Raw genomic sequence first — 18,485 nt, forward strand, 5'->3', positions numbered from 1 at the left:
CAGTTAGTCGGGTTATTCAAGCTCAGTGGACCGCAACTTGTGTCAAACTCTATGCTGACACTCAGACTGAAGTCAGAAGTACAGCCCCGTTCAGAAATGATCAACAGGTCAGAGTCTTCAGAATCAGAAATGCTTTGTTCATCCTCGGTGGGAATTGGGTTACATTTATTACATTACAGACATTTCTATGATTTATTTGTATTATTTATGCTTTTTTATTGACTATTCCATCATTTGGGTGCCTTAACTGTCCATTATGGCCAATGTCCTGAATTGTTATAAGTTTCTAAATAAATTAACAAAACATTATTTGCTAAATGTTCTTATTTTTCCCCTATTGAACTGAAAATGTACACAACGATGACCAAAAACACAGCGTCCATGAATTTTGTGTACAGTTACACCTATAGTTTAAATTGATAGAGGTGCAATTAGAGAAAATATACTACAAACCAATGTCGGTACTTTATTTTAAAATGTGTTGAAATGCGAAATCTTGATACGTTCCTATTGGTATTTTTGGATAATGTGTGTGTGTGTGTGTGTGTGTGTGTGTGTGTGCGGGGCCTCGTCTCTGTAGTCTCTATACTCGGTGGTATTGTGGATATTGGGATTACTTTTTTCAGGATTTGAACAAAAAGTTGGCTCCTCACTTAATTTTCCCGACACACCAGAAGTCCAACATGAGTCTCTCTTCCTTCCTTTGATTGCTATGTTTTCTCACTGGAAGCCTAATTGAAGTGAGTAAATAAACAACAGCCAGAAATGTAAACCAGACCAGGACTGATCAAAGACAGCGGGTCCTTAAGTATGCTAATGTCTCATTCTTACAACAAGAACAGTCAAACATTAATGAACTCCCTCTGAAGAGAGGGTCCATTTAGAACCTGCTTCTTTTCTTGCTGCTTTTTTCTTCATTATTAATTCCCACCTATGGGTAATGTTAATTTTGGCAGGGATTTTTTTATTTAATCTTGCTAAAATGCTTATTCGTCACTCTTATCCTTCCCAGTTTCAGTCTAGTTTTAGTCCACGACAACTCAAAACATTTACTCAACTTTTAGTCATTACTGTTAGGCAAAATATCTTCTCTCTTAATTTATCAGCTATTTTGCATTTTGTCTTAGTCCTGTGTCAAATGTCCCCTTTTATCAGATGTTTATATTTCAGTCAGTGTAGTCCAGCCTGTTGACTGTTTCTTAGTCAAACTAATGTTACATTAGATTGTGTCTTATTATTTTCTGATGGAAAAACACAAGTTGAATGCTATTCAATAATCACAGAGAACTATCTGATCATCTCCCCGATCATCTCAGGGTTTCTACACCCCTGCTTTGGTTTCCGGCCTTGATTATTTCCACCCGGGCCCTCCAGTCAACTTTGTGTCCATTGACACGTCTTCTGTAGGTTTTTAAACAGCATGAAGCACCATAATGCTCCAGCTTAATCATGTTTGGGTGTTTTCCTCCTCCAGAGGGAAAAGGAAAACCTTCTTAATGCTAGTTTATAATGAAAATGACAGAAAGTGTTCCGCTGCTGTAGGAACTACAGTAGGCGCAGCATAGATACTGGTCCACATATAACTGTCTTCATGATATCAGTCAGTATTTGACTCAGATCTGTGACTTTCTCCTTATGCTAATAACAAAGGGGTCTTCCTCTGACTCAAAACTACTTCCAACAAATGGACTCCCACTCAGTTTTCTCTCTTGTTTCTTTTTCTTTTCATCTTCCTCTTTCTCTACCTGTCTCTTTATATTTCTCAGGGGCCCCACATAGCATCGGTGACCTTGGCAGCCTATGAATGTGGTTCTGTGGATTTCCCCGAACCACCCTATCCAGACCAAATAGTCTGTCCCCATCAGAGCGCGCCAGTCCCAGGCTCTGATGCTGAGCAGGTGGGCGTGGAGACCGCGGGGATGGATGAGTTGGTGGGGTCAGCTGCCATCCAGGGAAGCATCTCTCTCTGGACCATCATCTCCAAAGTCCGCCTGGAAGCTTGTATGTGGGTGAGTGCGTGTACACCCTGGCTGTGCATACTGAAGTCCAGAACAAGCAATTGTAGGATCTGAACCGAGTTCTAAACATTCCTCATGGTTCAGTTTTGGTCACAGTTTGTATTGACCTTGCACATCCACCACAGCTTTGACCAGAATTCACTGTGTGTGCTTTGAAATATTGTTGCTGTCAGGTAAAAACCTCATATCTCCCAAATGCCAGTTTCTCAGGCACTAAGAAAAACAGTCTTGTTTTTACGTTGACCACCATGCATTTTTCAATTTATCCAGTGGGTTTTGAAATGTGTCATTAGACAGAGGGTGGTAGAAACATGAAACTTACCAAAATTGAAGGGGCAGGGTCAAACTATACACACCATGGACTCCGAATAATATGAGCAAATCAAATCGGACCATGAGTTCTTTCTAAGTTAACATGCAATTTATGCTGTGTGGTTGAGTCGTGAAAAAAGGTGAAAACGTTCCATTCCTGTGTATTCTCTCTCTCTCTCTCTCTCTCTCTCTCTCTCTCTCTCTCTCTCTCTCTCTCTCTCTCTCTCTCTCTCTATAATTATTTAAGTCTTTAATATTTCTCTCCCTCTTTGACTCTACAGTCCTTGCACCCTAATTTTAGGATCACTGTTGATTAGTTCATTTTTTGCAATATACTCCCCAGAAAGGGCTCAAGCTACTAACTTGCATACACACTGCAAATGTATTCATTGATAACTCATTTGCTCGGAAATCCCCAGCTCCTTACCGTGAATTTCCCCTATGCAGTGTTGGTGGTTTCACACCTCTAACCAATCTGGTGGCTGCTGAGATCTACAGCCTTTTTTTCAGAGCCAGAACGGAAACATTTTTACCACTGTATAGTATATAACCATTGTGCCTTTCTCTTTGAAGCTTGGACTTTGACAAAGAAGGGCCTCCTATGACTGTGTGTAGTATCAGTGACTCACACATGTATCAGAGTTAGCATGAAACAGCTGACGACGGCTTTCGCTGCTGCCACACACACGCACGCACACACGCACACGCACACACACACACACACACACACACACACACACACACACACACACACACACACACACACACACACACATACACTCACACACACACGCGCACACACACACACACACACACACACTCCACTACAGACTTCTCTGGAACTATAGTATCTCATCATATCCACGGAAGTGTACTTTTCTCATGAGAACAGCAGAACTGACAAACTCTGAGAAAAGAGAACTTGGTCACTGACATGTGATAACACTTTCATTGATCTTTGTTATCTGTTTCCCTGTTCTGCATAACGTGGAAGTGAGGGGGAAAACCGTTCCTCAGGTGCTTCTTCACCACCAGGAGCTTTACAGGAAACTGGCAGGCTATTCATAGCCTACTCTCGACATGATTTGGCCCTCGTGCTTCCTTATTGTTTGTGATACATTAACTTTAACACACAATATGACAATGCACAATTGGAAATAGGACACTTACACATGTAATGAAGACTTATGAGGTTTCAATTAATTTAATAATCATTCTATTACAAAAATACACATTTTTACTACATTGCATAGTCCTTTTATTGATTATACTCTTCACTAGTGTGTGTGTGTGTGTGTGTGTGTGTGTGTGTGTGTGTGTGTGTGTGTGTGTGTGTGTGTGTGTGTGTGTGTGTGTGTGTGTGTGTTAGCAGGCACACTGATCCTGTATGTACCAAAAGTTTGTTTGGTTTGTGCACCATGTTCGTTTTTCAGTCTTGAAAAGGGAGTTTCTCTGAGCCAAGCTGCAGCAACACTACACTCTGAGGCCTGATATAGGAGTCTGTGCGTGTGCCACCCAATCCCCTTGGATTCACCAGCACCTAGTCACCACCACACCCCTGTAACCCCAGCCAGGCATGGCCTCGGCTGAGGCTTGTCAGCTCTAGTTGGAGACACCTGTTGCACCCACAGCTTCAAAGCACCCACACCAGCATTCCTCCTGCCAGCCTCCCATCTTCCGGATACACTGGCGATGAGACACTCCCCTTCACACCACCACCTCTTCTACTCCTCCTTTCCCTTTCCTCCTTTCTCTATGTATCTTTGTCTGTACCCTCTTGAAGCCTCTCTGTCCACTACTGCAGCTCCCTTAAGTGCTCCACTTCAAACACCACCACTGTGCAGGTGGACGTCTTTCTCTGCCCCCTACACAAAAACACACTGGCGCATGCACGCTCACAAACAGAGGCAGAGCTATTGAATGGAGCAGCTGCCAGGGAGATTAGGGCATGTCTCCATTATGAGAAAAAAACTGGCAGATTTCATCAAAGACTGCAGTGTTAACAAGAGAACAGGGTGTCCAGATTAAAGATGCAGTGTGCCAGGTTTTGGCAGAGCACCGCCTCCTCAGAATGATTGTTTGGGCTTGTTGTCGCTGCCATGGTTGCTAACTACCCACTAATCATCTTCTGGCTCAGCGGTCCAGCTTCATACAAGTAATGTGGCTGTGATTAGTTAGTTATGTTCTTCTGGGAGAGACATAGAAGCTGTGATTTTATGTTTGTTCCACTTAAACAACTGAATTACATTTTTATTTCGTTGATTTGCATCATAGGGTTTTAGGCATGTGTTGGGGCTTGAAATCATCCATATGCCACCCGTAATTGTAACTCTAACTCTATCCTTAGCATCTTCTCTCAACCCCCTTGCACCCCTACTCTCCCACCGTGCCTGGAAACATTAAAGTAATGAGCTGTGAGCAACTCAAAAAACACTGCATTTCTTGGCGGCTGTTTTCATTGTGTTAATTAAGTCTGTAGCCCTCACTCCAAACCCCTACCCCCCCACCCCCCTCATGTTTTGGTGGTATGAACTTGGTGAACCGACCAAGTGCTGAGGATTTATTTTCCTCAAATCACTTCCGCTTGCTTCCTGTTAAGCCTCCCTCAATCACACAGGCTGCCCCGCTTTACAGCTACAAGCTCCTTTTGGCTGTCAGATATTGATATCTTGGTTCCTTTAGACCCCCCTGGGCTTGTTAGCACTTCTTAAATTTTCCAGAAACGCTGCATTCCACATGTCCAAAGTAGATTGGAACAGAGCAGTTAGCGGTGCAAGTGTGTTGATATGCGTTTTTAGAAGTGGCATCTGGTTTTTCACCTTCCCAGGGCCTGTGTTTTATGTATCCATGATCGTTTAATAATCTGTGGGATTTTTGTTCTCGTAAATCCTTTCCGTTTTATTCCCATTAAGACCTCTGATCGCACAATCCCAGACGTCAAGCAGTGCAAGCTCCTTTGGATAATGGATATTGATATTTTTGCTCTATTAACCCCCCAGGAACCATGGTAACATGGTTGTTATAATAATTAGTATGATATTAAGAGAGGTATAGCATTGTTACAACTAAGTTACCCAATGCATTATTAAAAACAATAATTTAAAATAAGTATTTGAATAAAATGGAAAAACATTTGTACAAATAAACAACTTGCAATGTACATAACAGCTAAGATCTATCTCTCTGTGTTAAAGCTTATGTTGAATTCAGATTTATTGGCATGTAGGGACAGAAGCCTGTGTTGCCAAAACAGTATACTAAAGCACATATTGCCAGTGATTATTGTAAACAGCGACCTTTAAACAGCTGAACAGTAGTAATTAACAGCCTCATATGTATGTCTGTGTTTCTGTGTGAGCAGGGTGCAGGCACAGCTATAGGAGAGCTTCCTCCCTACTTCATGGCCCGTGCGGCGCGGTTATCGGGCGCCGACCCTGACGACAAGGTCTGTCAAAGGTTTGAGGAGATTCTGGACCAGACCCAGTCTGCACAGGTGACACACCTGCAGGTGACACACTCCTCCCTGCATCATCTTCAGCCCCTTCATCTCCCTCTGTTATCTAACCCCTCTCACACACTCCTCCTTCTCCCTTTAACTTTTAAAGCTATTACTTTTAATTATAGCTGCTTCAATTCATTCTCACCCTTCTGCTCGTTTGCACTGGCATGCTTGTTATTTACCACTCTGCTGCCCTTGTACCATTTCATTTCCAATTGCTCTATTTTTGGTGATTCATTTTCACAGTTTTGCTGCAAAACTGGCCATTGCATCTCCCTGAAGTGAAATTTAGTGTGCCAGATTACCACATTTTACCCTGTGTGCGTGTGTGCGTGTGTGTCTGCGTGCACGCATTGACCACTTAACAAGCCCCACCTCAGTGTCTCAACGGTACAGTGGGAATCAAGTGCTTTCACAACTTTTTGACTAAGAGAACAGCAATGATGCACTTGAGTGAAATGTTCCTGCCATTTCCGGCCCTTCATTTGGAAATTCCCTGTTTTTAAAGAAGTTCTCATATCCCCTGCAAGTGTTTCAACAATGGCTAATAGCTCATTGTACATTTGTTTTTCCACCCTCTCTGGATTATGAATGAAGGAATGAATGAAGGAGGAGCAGGAATGAGAGGAAACATGCATGTAGTTTTGTAAGAGCTTTTCATCAGACCCGTCCTGAGACAGTCTTCATCCTCAGGAATGCAGTTCTTTCTCCAACAGTGCGGGTCAAACAGTCAGACAGGTCAAGTGCAGTAAAACAACTGCCTCCATAAATGGTTTTGAACTTTACAGTGCACTCTTGTTTGCAAATATACTGTAGCAGACTCGACCAGACTATTAACAAATGAATCCTGTTTTTTTAATTAGGGTATTCCAGATATCCAGGGATTATGGAGTTATTCACGGAGTGCTCATTTTCTTTCTTTTTTTTAGTAACTATTATTCCCATCTATACTAACAGCCATAGTATAGATGGGAATAATTCAGCATGTGCATGTTGCCTTTGATTATGCAATAATTCCAAAAGGAAAAATGCATGAAAAGTGTGCCTCTGGTTAATCTAACAAGTCATTTATTCTAAGTCTTGTCAATGTTTTTACCTTGTATTGATGTATTGAAGTAAGTTCTGCCTGGATATAAAAGTCGAGACAAGGCTTATGTATTTTAATGTTTTAATCCAAATTGTGATTAATAGATTTGACTAGACTTTTTTACTTAAGTCTAAATGTGATCTTTTTCCAGTATTACATTATGCTTCAATGTCCTGTTCCAAGAAAAAAGCTTATCTAGCAATGGAAAAATATTAAAAAAACTACTCATTACTAATTCTGGCAATGTGTTTGGAACAAGTGAAAAAGAATTGCAAGCAGGACTTCACTTGTTTCCAGTGTTGTTTGAGTTTTATAGAAGCAAGTTGTTATCTTGAAACGTGGCAAATCACTCAATCCTTAAAAATATAAAAATATAGAACCACGTTGATTTATAATTTATTACAGCAATACATGCAATGTTCTTTAAACAGAGGTCTGCAGTCCACTGTAGTAAACCTTGTTGGGATGCTTGGAGTCACTAGAAAACATAATTACTGTGTATTTAACTAGAATTGATTTCACTTATATATGACAATGTATAAAAATACTAGATTCTGTTTCTTCATTTAACCTCTTAATGAAGTAACATATGTCAATATTTAACCAGTAAAGTGTTTTTTCCCCTTTATTGTCTCCCATATTAACCTGATAGAAACCTCTAGGCTAAATGTCTTGTTAAAGAAAAATACCCAATATGATGTATTTCTCACCACAGCTCAGTCACTAGTTTCAGTGCATTTATTTTGCCTGGATCACATACAATAAAATTCCCAGTCCCAAGAAGGACTAACTACTAACGATACATCCAGCCTTGTAGATGTGCTGTATGTGTGTGAATTGAGCGTTCTTCTAAAGATAAATATTGTCATCCATTATCAGCATCGTTTAGCCGACTCCCAGCACACAAACTGTGACAATAAAACTGAAACCGATTTGAGGAAAGTCACAAGAAAATATGACGACAATAATCGGTTCCACTGTTACTAATGCTGTGGACGGCTGGGCAGGTTGGCACCAACAACAGTCCCGGGGACTGTTGGATCACATGTGAGAGAGTGGAGTTCTGACATCACTCAGTGATAGAGTGGCGCTCCTTACCGAACCAGCAGGAAAAGAGTAGAAACGGCGGAAGAGTGCGACACACGGGCGGCGTGGGGAAGAGGATATTTTGTCTAAATGATCATGTCAACATCGAAGAGCTCCTGCGTGTCTTTATTCAAACAAACTTCCAGTGTGACGCAGGAGGAGCATCGCCTGTTCGTCTCGCATCCTTGGGAGGACAGAGGAGAAATGACGCTGCATGCTGCTCTCCTAGTACACAGCCTTAGTCTCTCTCTCTCTTTCTCTGAAATTGTTTCTTTTCTGTCCCGCTCTTGCTATGCTCTTATTCTTTCTCATTTAAACGATTCGTCTTCCACTGTTCATTGCTCTCTCTCTCTCGTTCTCTCTTTCTGTCTTGCTCTCACTGATATCTGGCAGCTGTGTGTATGTATGCAATGTGTGATTGGACAGCATCTGGAGGCAGGTTGCTTGCACGAGCGAGGACCTGCCACATACGGAATCATTTTTTCTCTCGGCAGGGCTTTTACCATTACTCGGATGTTCTCAGGGTTCCCTCTTTCGCTCAAGGAGATCCTGCAACGCCTCCCTGATTTTCACTCCCTCCTTTTATTCCTTTCGTACCGGACACTGAGGCATTCATCTGCTGTGGATTTGTGACAGAGGTTTTGATTGAAAGCTGGGAATCAATAGTTGTAGGCCACTGTGGAATCATACTCCATTGGGATTGGATTGGAGAAATTGTGGTATTGTTGGATCGTGGTCAAATTTGTCCTTAAGGATATGACCCCCTTCAATCACCCCCCCCCCCCCTTTCAAGCACGCTCAGACAAACACACACACTCCACCCCGTGGCAGCAGAGCTGGATTGGATTGAGATGCTGACTTTGTCTCCTCCGCTCAAGTCACAGAGGTTTGTCGGTGCCAGCAGTTTGACTTAAACCCCGTGGTATTTCTCCCAGCCTGCACGTGCCAACTTCCTGCCACAAGTGCACGTGATGCACAGCAGCAGAGCACTCTGGGTTTTTTTTCTCATTCATTCAACAGACCTATTCAAAAATAATGAAGTCATGCCTTTTCTAACGGCTCCAGACGCTGATGTCATGAACATCAGCTTTTTTTCCCCTCTTAAATCTTTAGCTCAGTACGAGAGCACTCAGTGTGTTGGAGAGGAATCCTCAGTATCGACACAGACCGTCTCGGAGGATCCCGCATGGATCGCGTCCATGCTCGTAACTTGATAATGAAGTTATTTCCTGGCTTGGGCTTTTTTTTTCATTTGGCACGGAAGGGGTTAACAGGCTGTGAATTCTTGATTGCCAACTCCCAGGATTGTATCTCCTGTAACTCAAATCAGGGCCATCTGCGCTGGGCGTATGCCTGCCTTCCCCCCTGGCCTACTGCACTCAAAGGCTCTCTGTGCTGTGGTTTGCCCGGCCCCGTCACGTGACTTCTCTGAAAGTGCCCCCTCCCTCCTCCTTCCTCTTTATTTCCAGTAAACTGTTTGAAAGGAGGGGGGTGAGTCAGAGTAAAACCAGCTTCCCTTTAACCACAGCTTGTTAAAGAATTTGTCAACGTGGACTCAGGGGTGCATTTTTTGTGTGTGTGTTTGTGCGTGTGTGTGTGTGTGTGTGTGTGTGTGTGTTCGTCCGGATAGATTTGAATGTGTAGCTTTTCTTTTTTCTTGAAAGGGGACTGTAGCTTTATTGCGTCAGGAGTCCTTAATCACTCTCCTTCTTGTGCCAGAGAGAGCAGGCGCGGGCTTGTCAGGAGTTAATGAGATGAACTTTAGCCATCTTCGTGTCGGGGGGCTCGCAGCCGCTTTGGAGATGTGTGTCTTCTGTGTGAAAGAGTTTCATTGAGAAAAAAAAAAGAAAACACTGAGTGAGGGAGAGAAAAAATGTGCGTGGGTGTTGACTTGTGTATAGGCTATGCATAGATTTTTCCTTGTCTGACACTTTAATTTTCCACATGGAGCTGAGTGCCTTGTCGCTGCCTGCTTTTTGTCTATGTTTGAACTCTGTACCACATCATCCCTACCAAAGACTAATGAAACAAAGTGTTTGCTTTGCCAACTTTTTCACAGTGAAAAGTCCTTGTTTTTATATGAGAGAACCCTCTGAGCAGCAAATCCAAAAGATATCACAGATATCACATCATTGAATAATGCATATCAGATGAAAAACGTGAAGAAAACAAAGTCACTATCATAGTTATTTAAAAAAAAACTGACACTTGAAACTTCCTGTTTACATTCACAATATATATGCATGTCTAGAAACAGAAACAATTAAAAATAATTATAGATTTGATCAAGCTTAAAAACGTTTCTCTTTTCCCTGTGGCTGTTTTTAACAGCTGTTGTCACCTGGCAGCTGTAACCACAGATATTGAAACTATCATGTTAAATGTAGAGGATAGGACATGCACCTGTAATTATAGACTTCAAGTCTTTTTTTGCCATGTACCTAATCTTATTTTCAATTGAAGATCCAAGTGACATAAATCCATAAATGCTAATATTTTGTTGACAAACTCAAACCAATCAACAAGCAGATGTGGTACATGTCTTATCTTTAAAAATGTACATGCGCACATGTTAATGAAACACACGGCTGTGAGGGGGAAAACCAGTCAAGTGTGGTTTCTGAAGAGTTATGGTTTGCTTTTTTGAATAAGGGAAATGGATCATCTGACTGTCAGAAGTATATAGGGCTTGGGGGTGTGGTGCTGGGGGGAAGTGAGATCTAGAAACCTAGAAACAACAGATCAAATACGAGCATTGTTCGCCACAGAGATTGGCTCCATGTGGGGTGACTGCCCAGGCTGCGAGAAACGCGTCTGTGCCAAGCAGCCAAATGTGGAACCAAAACCTCCACGGTTTTAATGACGCTGCACCCATGACAAGATCTTACCAAATGTAATTGCTAAGCCCAGCCCTGCAAGCCGGCAGTGATGAGGGTGGAGAGGGGTGGGGGGGTAGGGGGGGCGTTAGGCAGCCCTTGGCATGCTGCCTGGCAAAGATGGTGATTTTCCATAAGCCGCCAACAACAGAGCCTGGATGTCTGAACCCCAGCCATCCAAGATAGATGCTTCCCTGGTCCCAGAAATGCAGGATCGAGAGAGTCCAAGTACATAGTTCAACTATAGTAAATCACAGTGTCACAAGTTCACACACACATGTACACACACCCTTTTACACCCTCCCTTCACCGCCACAGGGACCCTTTGTTCACGTGGTGGGGATATTTTCATGTTCACTCTCACTGCATGAGCCAATAGCTCAACTGCGGCACCTAATGTAAAACAATACATGTGTCATGATGTCAGAATATGAATGGGATTCACAGGCCGTCTCCATGGCACTAATTGGTTCTGCAGGGTTCTGTCGTCGCTGCAACACCGGCAGTTGTCAGGTGTCCCTGGTCCGGAAAGTCCTCAGCGGTGCAGCTGTAAACCAACCATACACATTCCTTCCCTCCCTGTCTCCCACCAGCTGAGCAAGACACACACAGAGACACACACAGAGACACACACAGAGACACACAGACACACACACACACACACACATACACACACACATATGCACACATGGGGACAGGCTAGAATTAAAACTACAGGCTAATCCAAGGACAGAGCTTCATGATTGGACGGCAGTGGAGGCAGAAATTCAAATTTTGAACCAATCAGAATCGCTGTCCCTTCGCTCCCCCCACCACCACCTTATTAGGTGACCTCCCATGTCTCTCAAATTTCCTGTCCGCTTGGTTGCACCCTGTAAAAAATGTCATAGACACTGTACTGGTTTTGTTGACCATATTAGGTATGATCGTGTATTGCCAGCCCTCTACCACATCTCTCTTTTTCTAAATGAATATGATGCTTTAGAAACTGAGGCCTAACTTTTTAAAAGAAAACAGTTTTTCTTGTCTGTTCATATGAATCATATAAGAGTTGTTTTCCTTTTATTTCATTATCAATTGATTTCAGTTTTAGGTGAGAAAATATTTTTTTCATTTGAAAAATCTACTTTGCATACAGAAAACATCCATTAAGTACATTTAGACTTAAAATAATTACACAGACCACAAACTATTTTAGAAATATTGAAAAATGCAATGGATACACTGTGGAAGCACTTTGCTAGGTAGAAAAACATCAAGAAATATTATGAAAATATAAATGATTTGGTTCATGGAATATAGACAATTTTATAAACGTCTTAAGTAAGGGTAAAGGTAATGTATTCTTTAATACCAACATAATTATGTGATCATATGAGCAGTCAATGTGAAAGTGTGTATTTTCTATAAATGAATATCAACAGTTGTAGTTGCAGTTATTCATTAATTAATTTTATGGGTATTTAACTTGATTACTATACAAATATAAAAATGTTGTGTTTAAAGTTTAATCTTCAAGGCACAAAAATGCTTTTAACATGAAATATCTACATAATTTCTTATGGCCAGTGCAAACTTTAATATCCATGTGTTGAAGCAGAAGACACATATTTAAATAAAAGCATTGAAATGTCTTGTTTTGGGGGTATTTTTTAAGCATAATTATATGTGGGGATACATTTAACATTCATTTGCCTTAAAAATATACAAATATTTATTTAAATACCAAAGAGAGAGTGGTTACCTTTAAAGAGTTGTATAAAACAAATGCCTCATCTAATATGACAGAGATTTAATTACTTGATGACCTGATATATTGTGAACTTCACAGCATTAAAAAAAAGGCATTATTTCTACGGTTATTACATTACTTTGCAAATAAAGAATAATCTTATTGTTTTTCCTGTAAAAAGTTAAGAAGAAAAGAAAAGCTTAGACAAATGTAGAAATAATGATAATACATCACAAATATATATATAAAATGTAAATTATCTGCTGCCAACAGATCAAATAACTTATAAAATGAATAATATATAAAGGCCTGCAAAAGAGAATTATTGCATTGAATTTTGAAAATTAAACGTCCTCAGTCTTAATATTATATTGTTTAAAGATGTTAAATTTCCACTCAGAATCAAACAATTTCTGTGCAAACATAATATTAAAATGTAACATTGTCATTTCTAGCATGGTGCTGAAGTAAACCTTTTCTAAATTACCTAGAGATTGAATGCGTCAGCCAAAAATATGAATGTCCTGGATCAGGGTTTTCCTTCGCTTTCCCTCTGTTCCCAGAACTAGTTTCACAGAATCAAAATCCAAACAGATTAAGGCTCCTCTTCCCAGAAAAGGTATATTGGGGAAATATCTGTGTCATTGCTGTGAAAAGAGGCTTTTGTGTGGCCGTCAAGAGGGATAGGGCAAGACCAGCAGAAAGGCAAGAATTAGTGAGTCACTGGAATGACCAAAGTCTGTTCTCTGGTTCACACATTCCCAATGACAACGGAATTAATAACTGGGAACGAGATGTTCAATACAAACATGCAAAAACAAGTTTATCTCTTTCCTAGAATGAAGAAAGAGATGACTCCTTAATTATTTTTCAAATATGTGGCAGGTGAATCAGTGCAAATTAATTTTGAACATGAGGATATTTATGTTGTCAGGACGGTCTTGAATGTAGTACGGGACTTAATTTATTTGTGAAACGCACCTTTTTCTTCCAAAAATGTAAATAAATATAACATTAGATAAGTTGATTATTATTAGGTGAGTTAATGTTTTTTTTTGTGATAGTTATAAACAAACAGGCAACTTTCCTCCACCAAGAACTCCTCATCACTTATATTGTTCTCATTTATTTTGGTGAATGTGGATGAAACAGGATTTAAATTGTGTAAATAATTTAAAAAGTGCATGTTTATGTATTGGTTGTATAGATGTTTATCATTTAAAACGAAGCACTGAAACTTGGAAGGGTTTAGAAAAACGAATTCCAAGATTTATTGAGTGAAGCCACTCGATGCACACTCCATTAAAATGATCTGTATTTTCATGTAGAAAACTGTTTGCAAAGCTGTACATCTTATTTCTGAGGATCTAATTATTTGGTTTGTCATTCGTTACCCTGCTCAATAATTGATGGCAAAGTTTTTGTTGGAGTCACATTTATAGGTTGTAGAAAATCCTCTTGTTGCAGCTGCTGCTCCTTTGCACCAATTTAAAAACAGTACAGACAATAAAAAAACAAGTAATTCCCTCATTTTTCGTTTCGTTTGGACATCAAGATGTTTTTAGATATAAATTGGAATGATTTAATGTCAGTACAAAGACAATAATTTGTAAATAAGCTAAGCTTTAACATCCAGAGATGGAGGAGAAATCCGAAAAGCAGATATTTGATTATATGATATTATCCCAAATTAAAGTATAATACTAATTTTTTGGGTTGTTTTAATGTGGCATTAGAATGGTTTTCAGAGCATTCATTAAAAATCACTTCCAAAACAACATTCCAGCTGGCTGCGCATATTTATTTCACACACTTCTGTGATATTCCCTCTTTCACAGAAATGCTCAGAAAAACACTGAAGAAAAGTTGCTGTAATTTGCCCTTAATAAATGTTTCAGTAGCACAATACATTATTTAAATCCAAATAAGACTAATTATCAATCTGAAATTAATTGTGAATAATTTATCATGGGAAATATAAATTGTGAATAATAATTTAAATCCGCTTTAATTCGTCAGACAAAATAAACAATCAGGTATTTGTACACTAAAGACAGTGTGATGTGTATCTGATTAAGTTCTACAACAATAATTAGACAAATAAATTATTATTTTGCATTTTGCTGTTTAGTGAAAATCTGTGCAGCAGGTTATAGATGTCTGTAAATACATGTCTATATGATGAATACAGTATTCACACAGTATGTGATCAGTGTCAGCTAAATCTCTTGTCTTGTTTAAATTTCATGGCATATTTTTCCCCCACTTCTGCTCTATTTTAAGGACTTTTCCACCCGAGCAAAAGTAGCGGTGCAGAAACTCGTCCAGAGGGTCGGCTTCTTTGGGATTTTAGTGTGTTCTTCTGTGAGTCAAACCGCACATCTTTGTTATTCCATAAAGTATCTTCACCCCATTACGGTGTTTAATTTAAATAATTTTGTCAGGTTAAGATTGCTGTTGATGTGTTGACGTGTGTGCATCATTCAGAGGAAGTGACAGTTCTGAACTGTTCATCGTATAATCAAGGGATACATATTAGAAATTAGATGTATGAAATGTCAGTATTGTGCTACAATACATTTCTTGATGTGAATTTACACAGTATCAAGTCTAATTGTCTGTATTGTTTCCCCCCAGATTCCAAATCCTTTGTTTGACCTGGCAGGAATAACATGTGGACATTTTTTGGTTCCCTTCTGGACGTTTTTTGGTGCAACACTCGTTGGGAAAGCAGTCATCAAAATGCACATTCAGGTGAGCTTCCGTTAAATAATATACATCCATGTAAATTATGCCAGGGTTATTTTTCCACAAATGAAAGTTGACACTACAGTAAAGCAAACATTCATAGCATTGGTTAAGTAGTGCTTGTCTCATATATTTTCAAGAGAAAAGGCAAACAATTATTTGTGCCTAAATTTGAGATTTATTTATTACAATTTATTTATTTAGTATTATTCAGAGGTAGAAAAGTGTGTTAAATAAATCCCACCAATGCACAGCATCTTTGTACTGTATTCAGCTGGTAGTAAGGAGGCCATTTTGTGCAGCCAAAGTAGGGTGAGTCAACCATTTTGTGATCGCAGCTGCAGCACCCCCAGTACGTTATACAGTAGAGCAGTGAGACTACAGCGGATTGAGAATTTATGGGAAAGTAAAAGATATATCCTAAGCCATGACAAAGAAAGTGCTTTTTGGAGACTTGGCATAACAAACGTTTCTTCTAATCCCGGAAAATCCTCAATTTGCGTCCAGGAATTTGCAGTATGTCTGTGATTACCGTCGGGGGCTCGACTTTCTGTTTTCTTTGCAAACGGTGGAATTTGCTCACTGTGATTCAGAGAGGAAGGGTTAAAAGCAAAGCTTGTCTTGTTCTTTTGGCCTCATTCCTTATCATACGCAGAAAGCATTGTCCCGCACTAAACTGAGAAATAGTGAGGTGGGGTGGAAGGCAGGAGTGAACCTAGTGAGTACAAGCTAAAGCTGATAAACATTGTCTGTGGGAGGTGATGGAGAAGGAGAGAGTGAGACATGGGGGGGAGGAGGGAAATGGGATGCATGGAGGGGTTGCAAGCATGGCAGGCACAGTACCAGATTACACACAGGGGCCCCCAGTGACAGAGGCGCGTCCCTCCCGTGCTCACTGAAAGGCTTCACCCGGCTCTCCAGCATTTCTAGGGTCCCAATCTCTCTTGGGTAGCTGCTTGGTTTAATTTTCTTCCAGCTCGGGTTTCGCTTGTAATTCAGATGATTCAGTAGTTTACCTCGTGTGAGCAGAAAACAAGTATTAGAAGAAAGTGCTGAGCAGGTGACGTTCTCCCTCATGGGCCAGGAGAGAACAAAAGGGGATTTTGATGTGTGTGCGTGTGTGTGTGTGTGTGTGTGTGTATGGTGTGTGTGTGTGTGTGTGTGTGTGTGGGCGTAACACTCTGCTTCAAAGCTTGTTTTTGATCTGGGTTTGTACCTGTGCTTCAGGTGTGTTCTCACTAGTCTCCAAGGAGAGGCTTTTTTATTCTGTGCTGCGTCCGCCTTTTATGCTCTTTAAGCTTCACGTATGAATGTCCACTATTGAATGGTTACCAGATCAACGCCTCTCTGACGCAGCACGTCACTTGAGGATGATGGGCGATGTCATGTAAATACATGTGGGACCATTGAGATAGACAGAAAAGTGTGAGGCGTGGCAGAGGACAAGGACTGCCGAGCAAACGTGGATCATGAGACATGTTTTTGTTAAACCTGTTGACTTCTTAATCTGAATGTTGAACGTTTAACGCAGGAAGCACTCGCCTCCATATTAGTGTCACTTCATTCACTGCACCTCCTGGTTTTTGATAATGAAGGTTCCTTTTTCTGTAGCTGATTGAGAGCTGATGTAATGCTTCCCTATTGTTAGTGTGTGTGTGTGTTTGTGTGACAATACATGCGTAGCTCTTATCAGTGGTATCAGTTTCCTAAAATCAGCAAGTCGAGACCATGTCACCGTCAGTTTCCGAGCAGACACATTTAAGGCTTCTTAGTCAGCTTTCCTGTGTCGGCCATCTTGCTGTCCCTTCCTCCTTGCTTTGTCCGGGATGATAGATAACTTGTCACTGCCTCTTGAAGAGATGTGGCTGCTCAAAATCAATATTTAAGTGTATTACTCCTCACCCCTTTACATACTGGATCGGCTCTTGTTTATTTTCCGTGAGGCACAGAAAAAAGCATTATCGCAACTGTCAGGCTTTTTTTTATTGTAGCAGATGTCAAGTTTTGTTATTTTTGTGACATTGCCAACATTTTGATTACAACTCAGCTGAGGCTGAACACCCAGACCGATTAAAAACAACCAAGGGATCAAACGCATGTATGAACTGGATGGAATGTTACGCAACTGAACAACAACAATCTCATTGTTAAACATAAAATTGTAATTGATATTTTCAAATGTGACGTTTTGGGTGTTTTTTGACGTAGCTGTGACATTTCTTTTTCTTCTAGTGTCATATATCTTACTCTATATATTTCATATTTTATTAGAAGTTAATGGTGGGTGACATTAAACCGTTGCTAAATATCCTCTCGTCAATGTCCTCAATAGCCAGTCAAGCTCCATAATTGAGACTGATCTGCATGTCATTTGATGAAAACCATTCAGCCTGTTGCAAAAGCATCTTGCAAAATATTCTAATTATCAAGAGGCTCCATTCAATTTCAAATACAATAACGTCAAATAAATGACATGATACTTTTGACTGCCTAGATAATTTTTTGACAGCAGAATATATTGTATAATGTGAAACTAACTGAAGAAACGCATTTATATTGAGTGTAATAGTCAAATCCAAGATGATATTTTTATGGCTCCATCATTACATAAAAAGGAACATTCTCGATGTCTCATCTCATGTATCATTTTATACACTTTTCCCTGTAATTCGGCAGTATATATTTAGTATCTTTGGAAACCTTGGGATCTGGACCACTTAAAATGTGGGTTTGAACAATCCATTTCTGCACAACACGAGTTTGTAATGATGGACCCGCCAAAAGCTCTGTTGGGTTAAGCCTTTCTAATGGTATGTTGACGGCAACCTAGATGTTACTGGATCAGACCACATTTTTAGTGGTCAAAACGCATGTTTGTTTATAAGAATACAGTAACCTACAGAGGGCAAGTAAAAGACCTTGAAAGATCAGGTCAGTTATTGCGTGCATGTTCTTGCCCCCCTGCAGCAGGACACGGGGTTAATATGAGCCAGAATGGCTGCCAGCTGCCTGTTTGTTCCTTATGGCCTGATGACTAAGCAGGAATCAGACCGGACAGGAGCCGGCCTCCCGACCCCCTCTGAAGCAATGACACATCTCCTTTGATTCCTCTACTCCTCTTATCCAT

The 18,485-nt window shown here is 40.4% G+C and overlaps 1 protein-coding gene across 5 annotated transcripts in view; it reads left to right on the forward strand.

Moving 5' to 3' along the window:
• Positions 1–18,485, forward strand: part of LOC311025925 (vacuole membrane protein 1-like) — a 57,046-nt gene that overhangs the window by 18,829 nt on the left and 19,732 nt on the right. For 4 of the 5 annotated variants that reach the window (XM_084029108.1, XM_084029109.1, XM_084029106.1 and 1 more), the window contains exons 6-9: positions 1,767–2,009; positions 5,692–5,838; positions 14,894–14,974; positions 15,248–15,364. In XM_084029108.1, coding sequence (XP_083885234.1) covers positions 1,767–2,009; positions 5,692–5,838; positions 14,894–14,974; positions 15,248–15,364 — 588 coding nt within the window. The remainder of the gene's footprint in view (positions 1–1,766; positions 2,010–5,691; positions 5,839–14,893; positions 14,975–15,247; positions 15,365–18,485) is intronic. The other variant, XM_084029107.1, reaches the window with a different exon arrangement.

The sequence above is a fragment of the Eutrigla gurnardus genome (genome assembly GCF_963514095.1).
Source record: "Eutrigla gurnardus genome assembly, chromosome: 15".
Classification (NCBI taxonomy): Eukaryota; Metazoa; Chordata; class Actinopteri; order Perciformes; family Triglidae; genus Eutrigla; species Eutrigla gurnardus.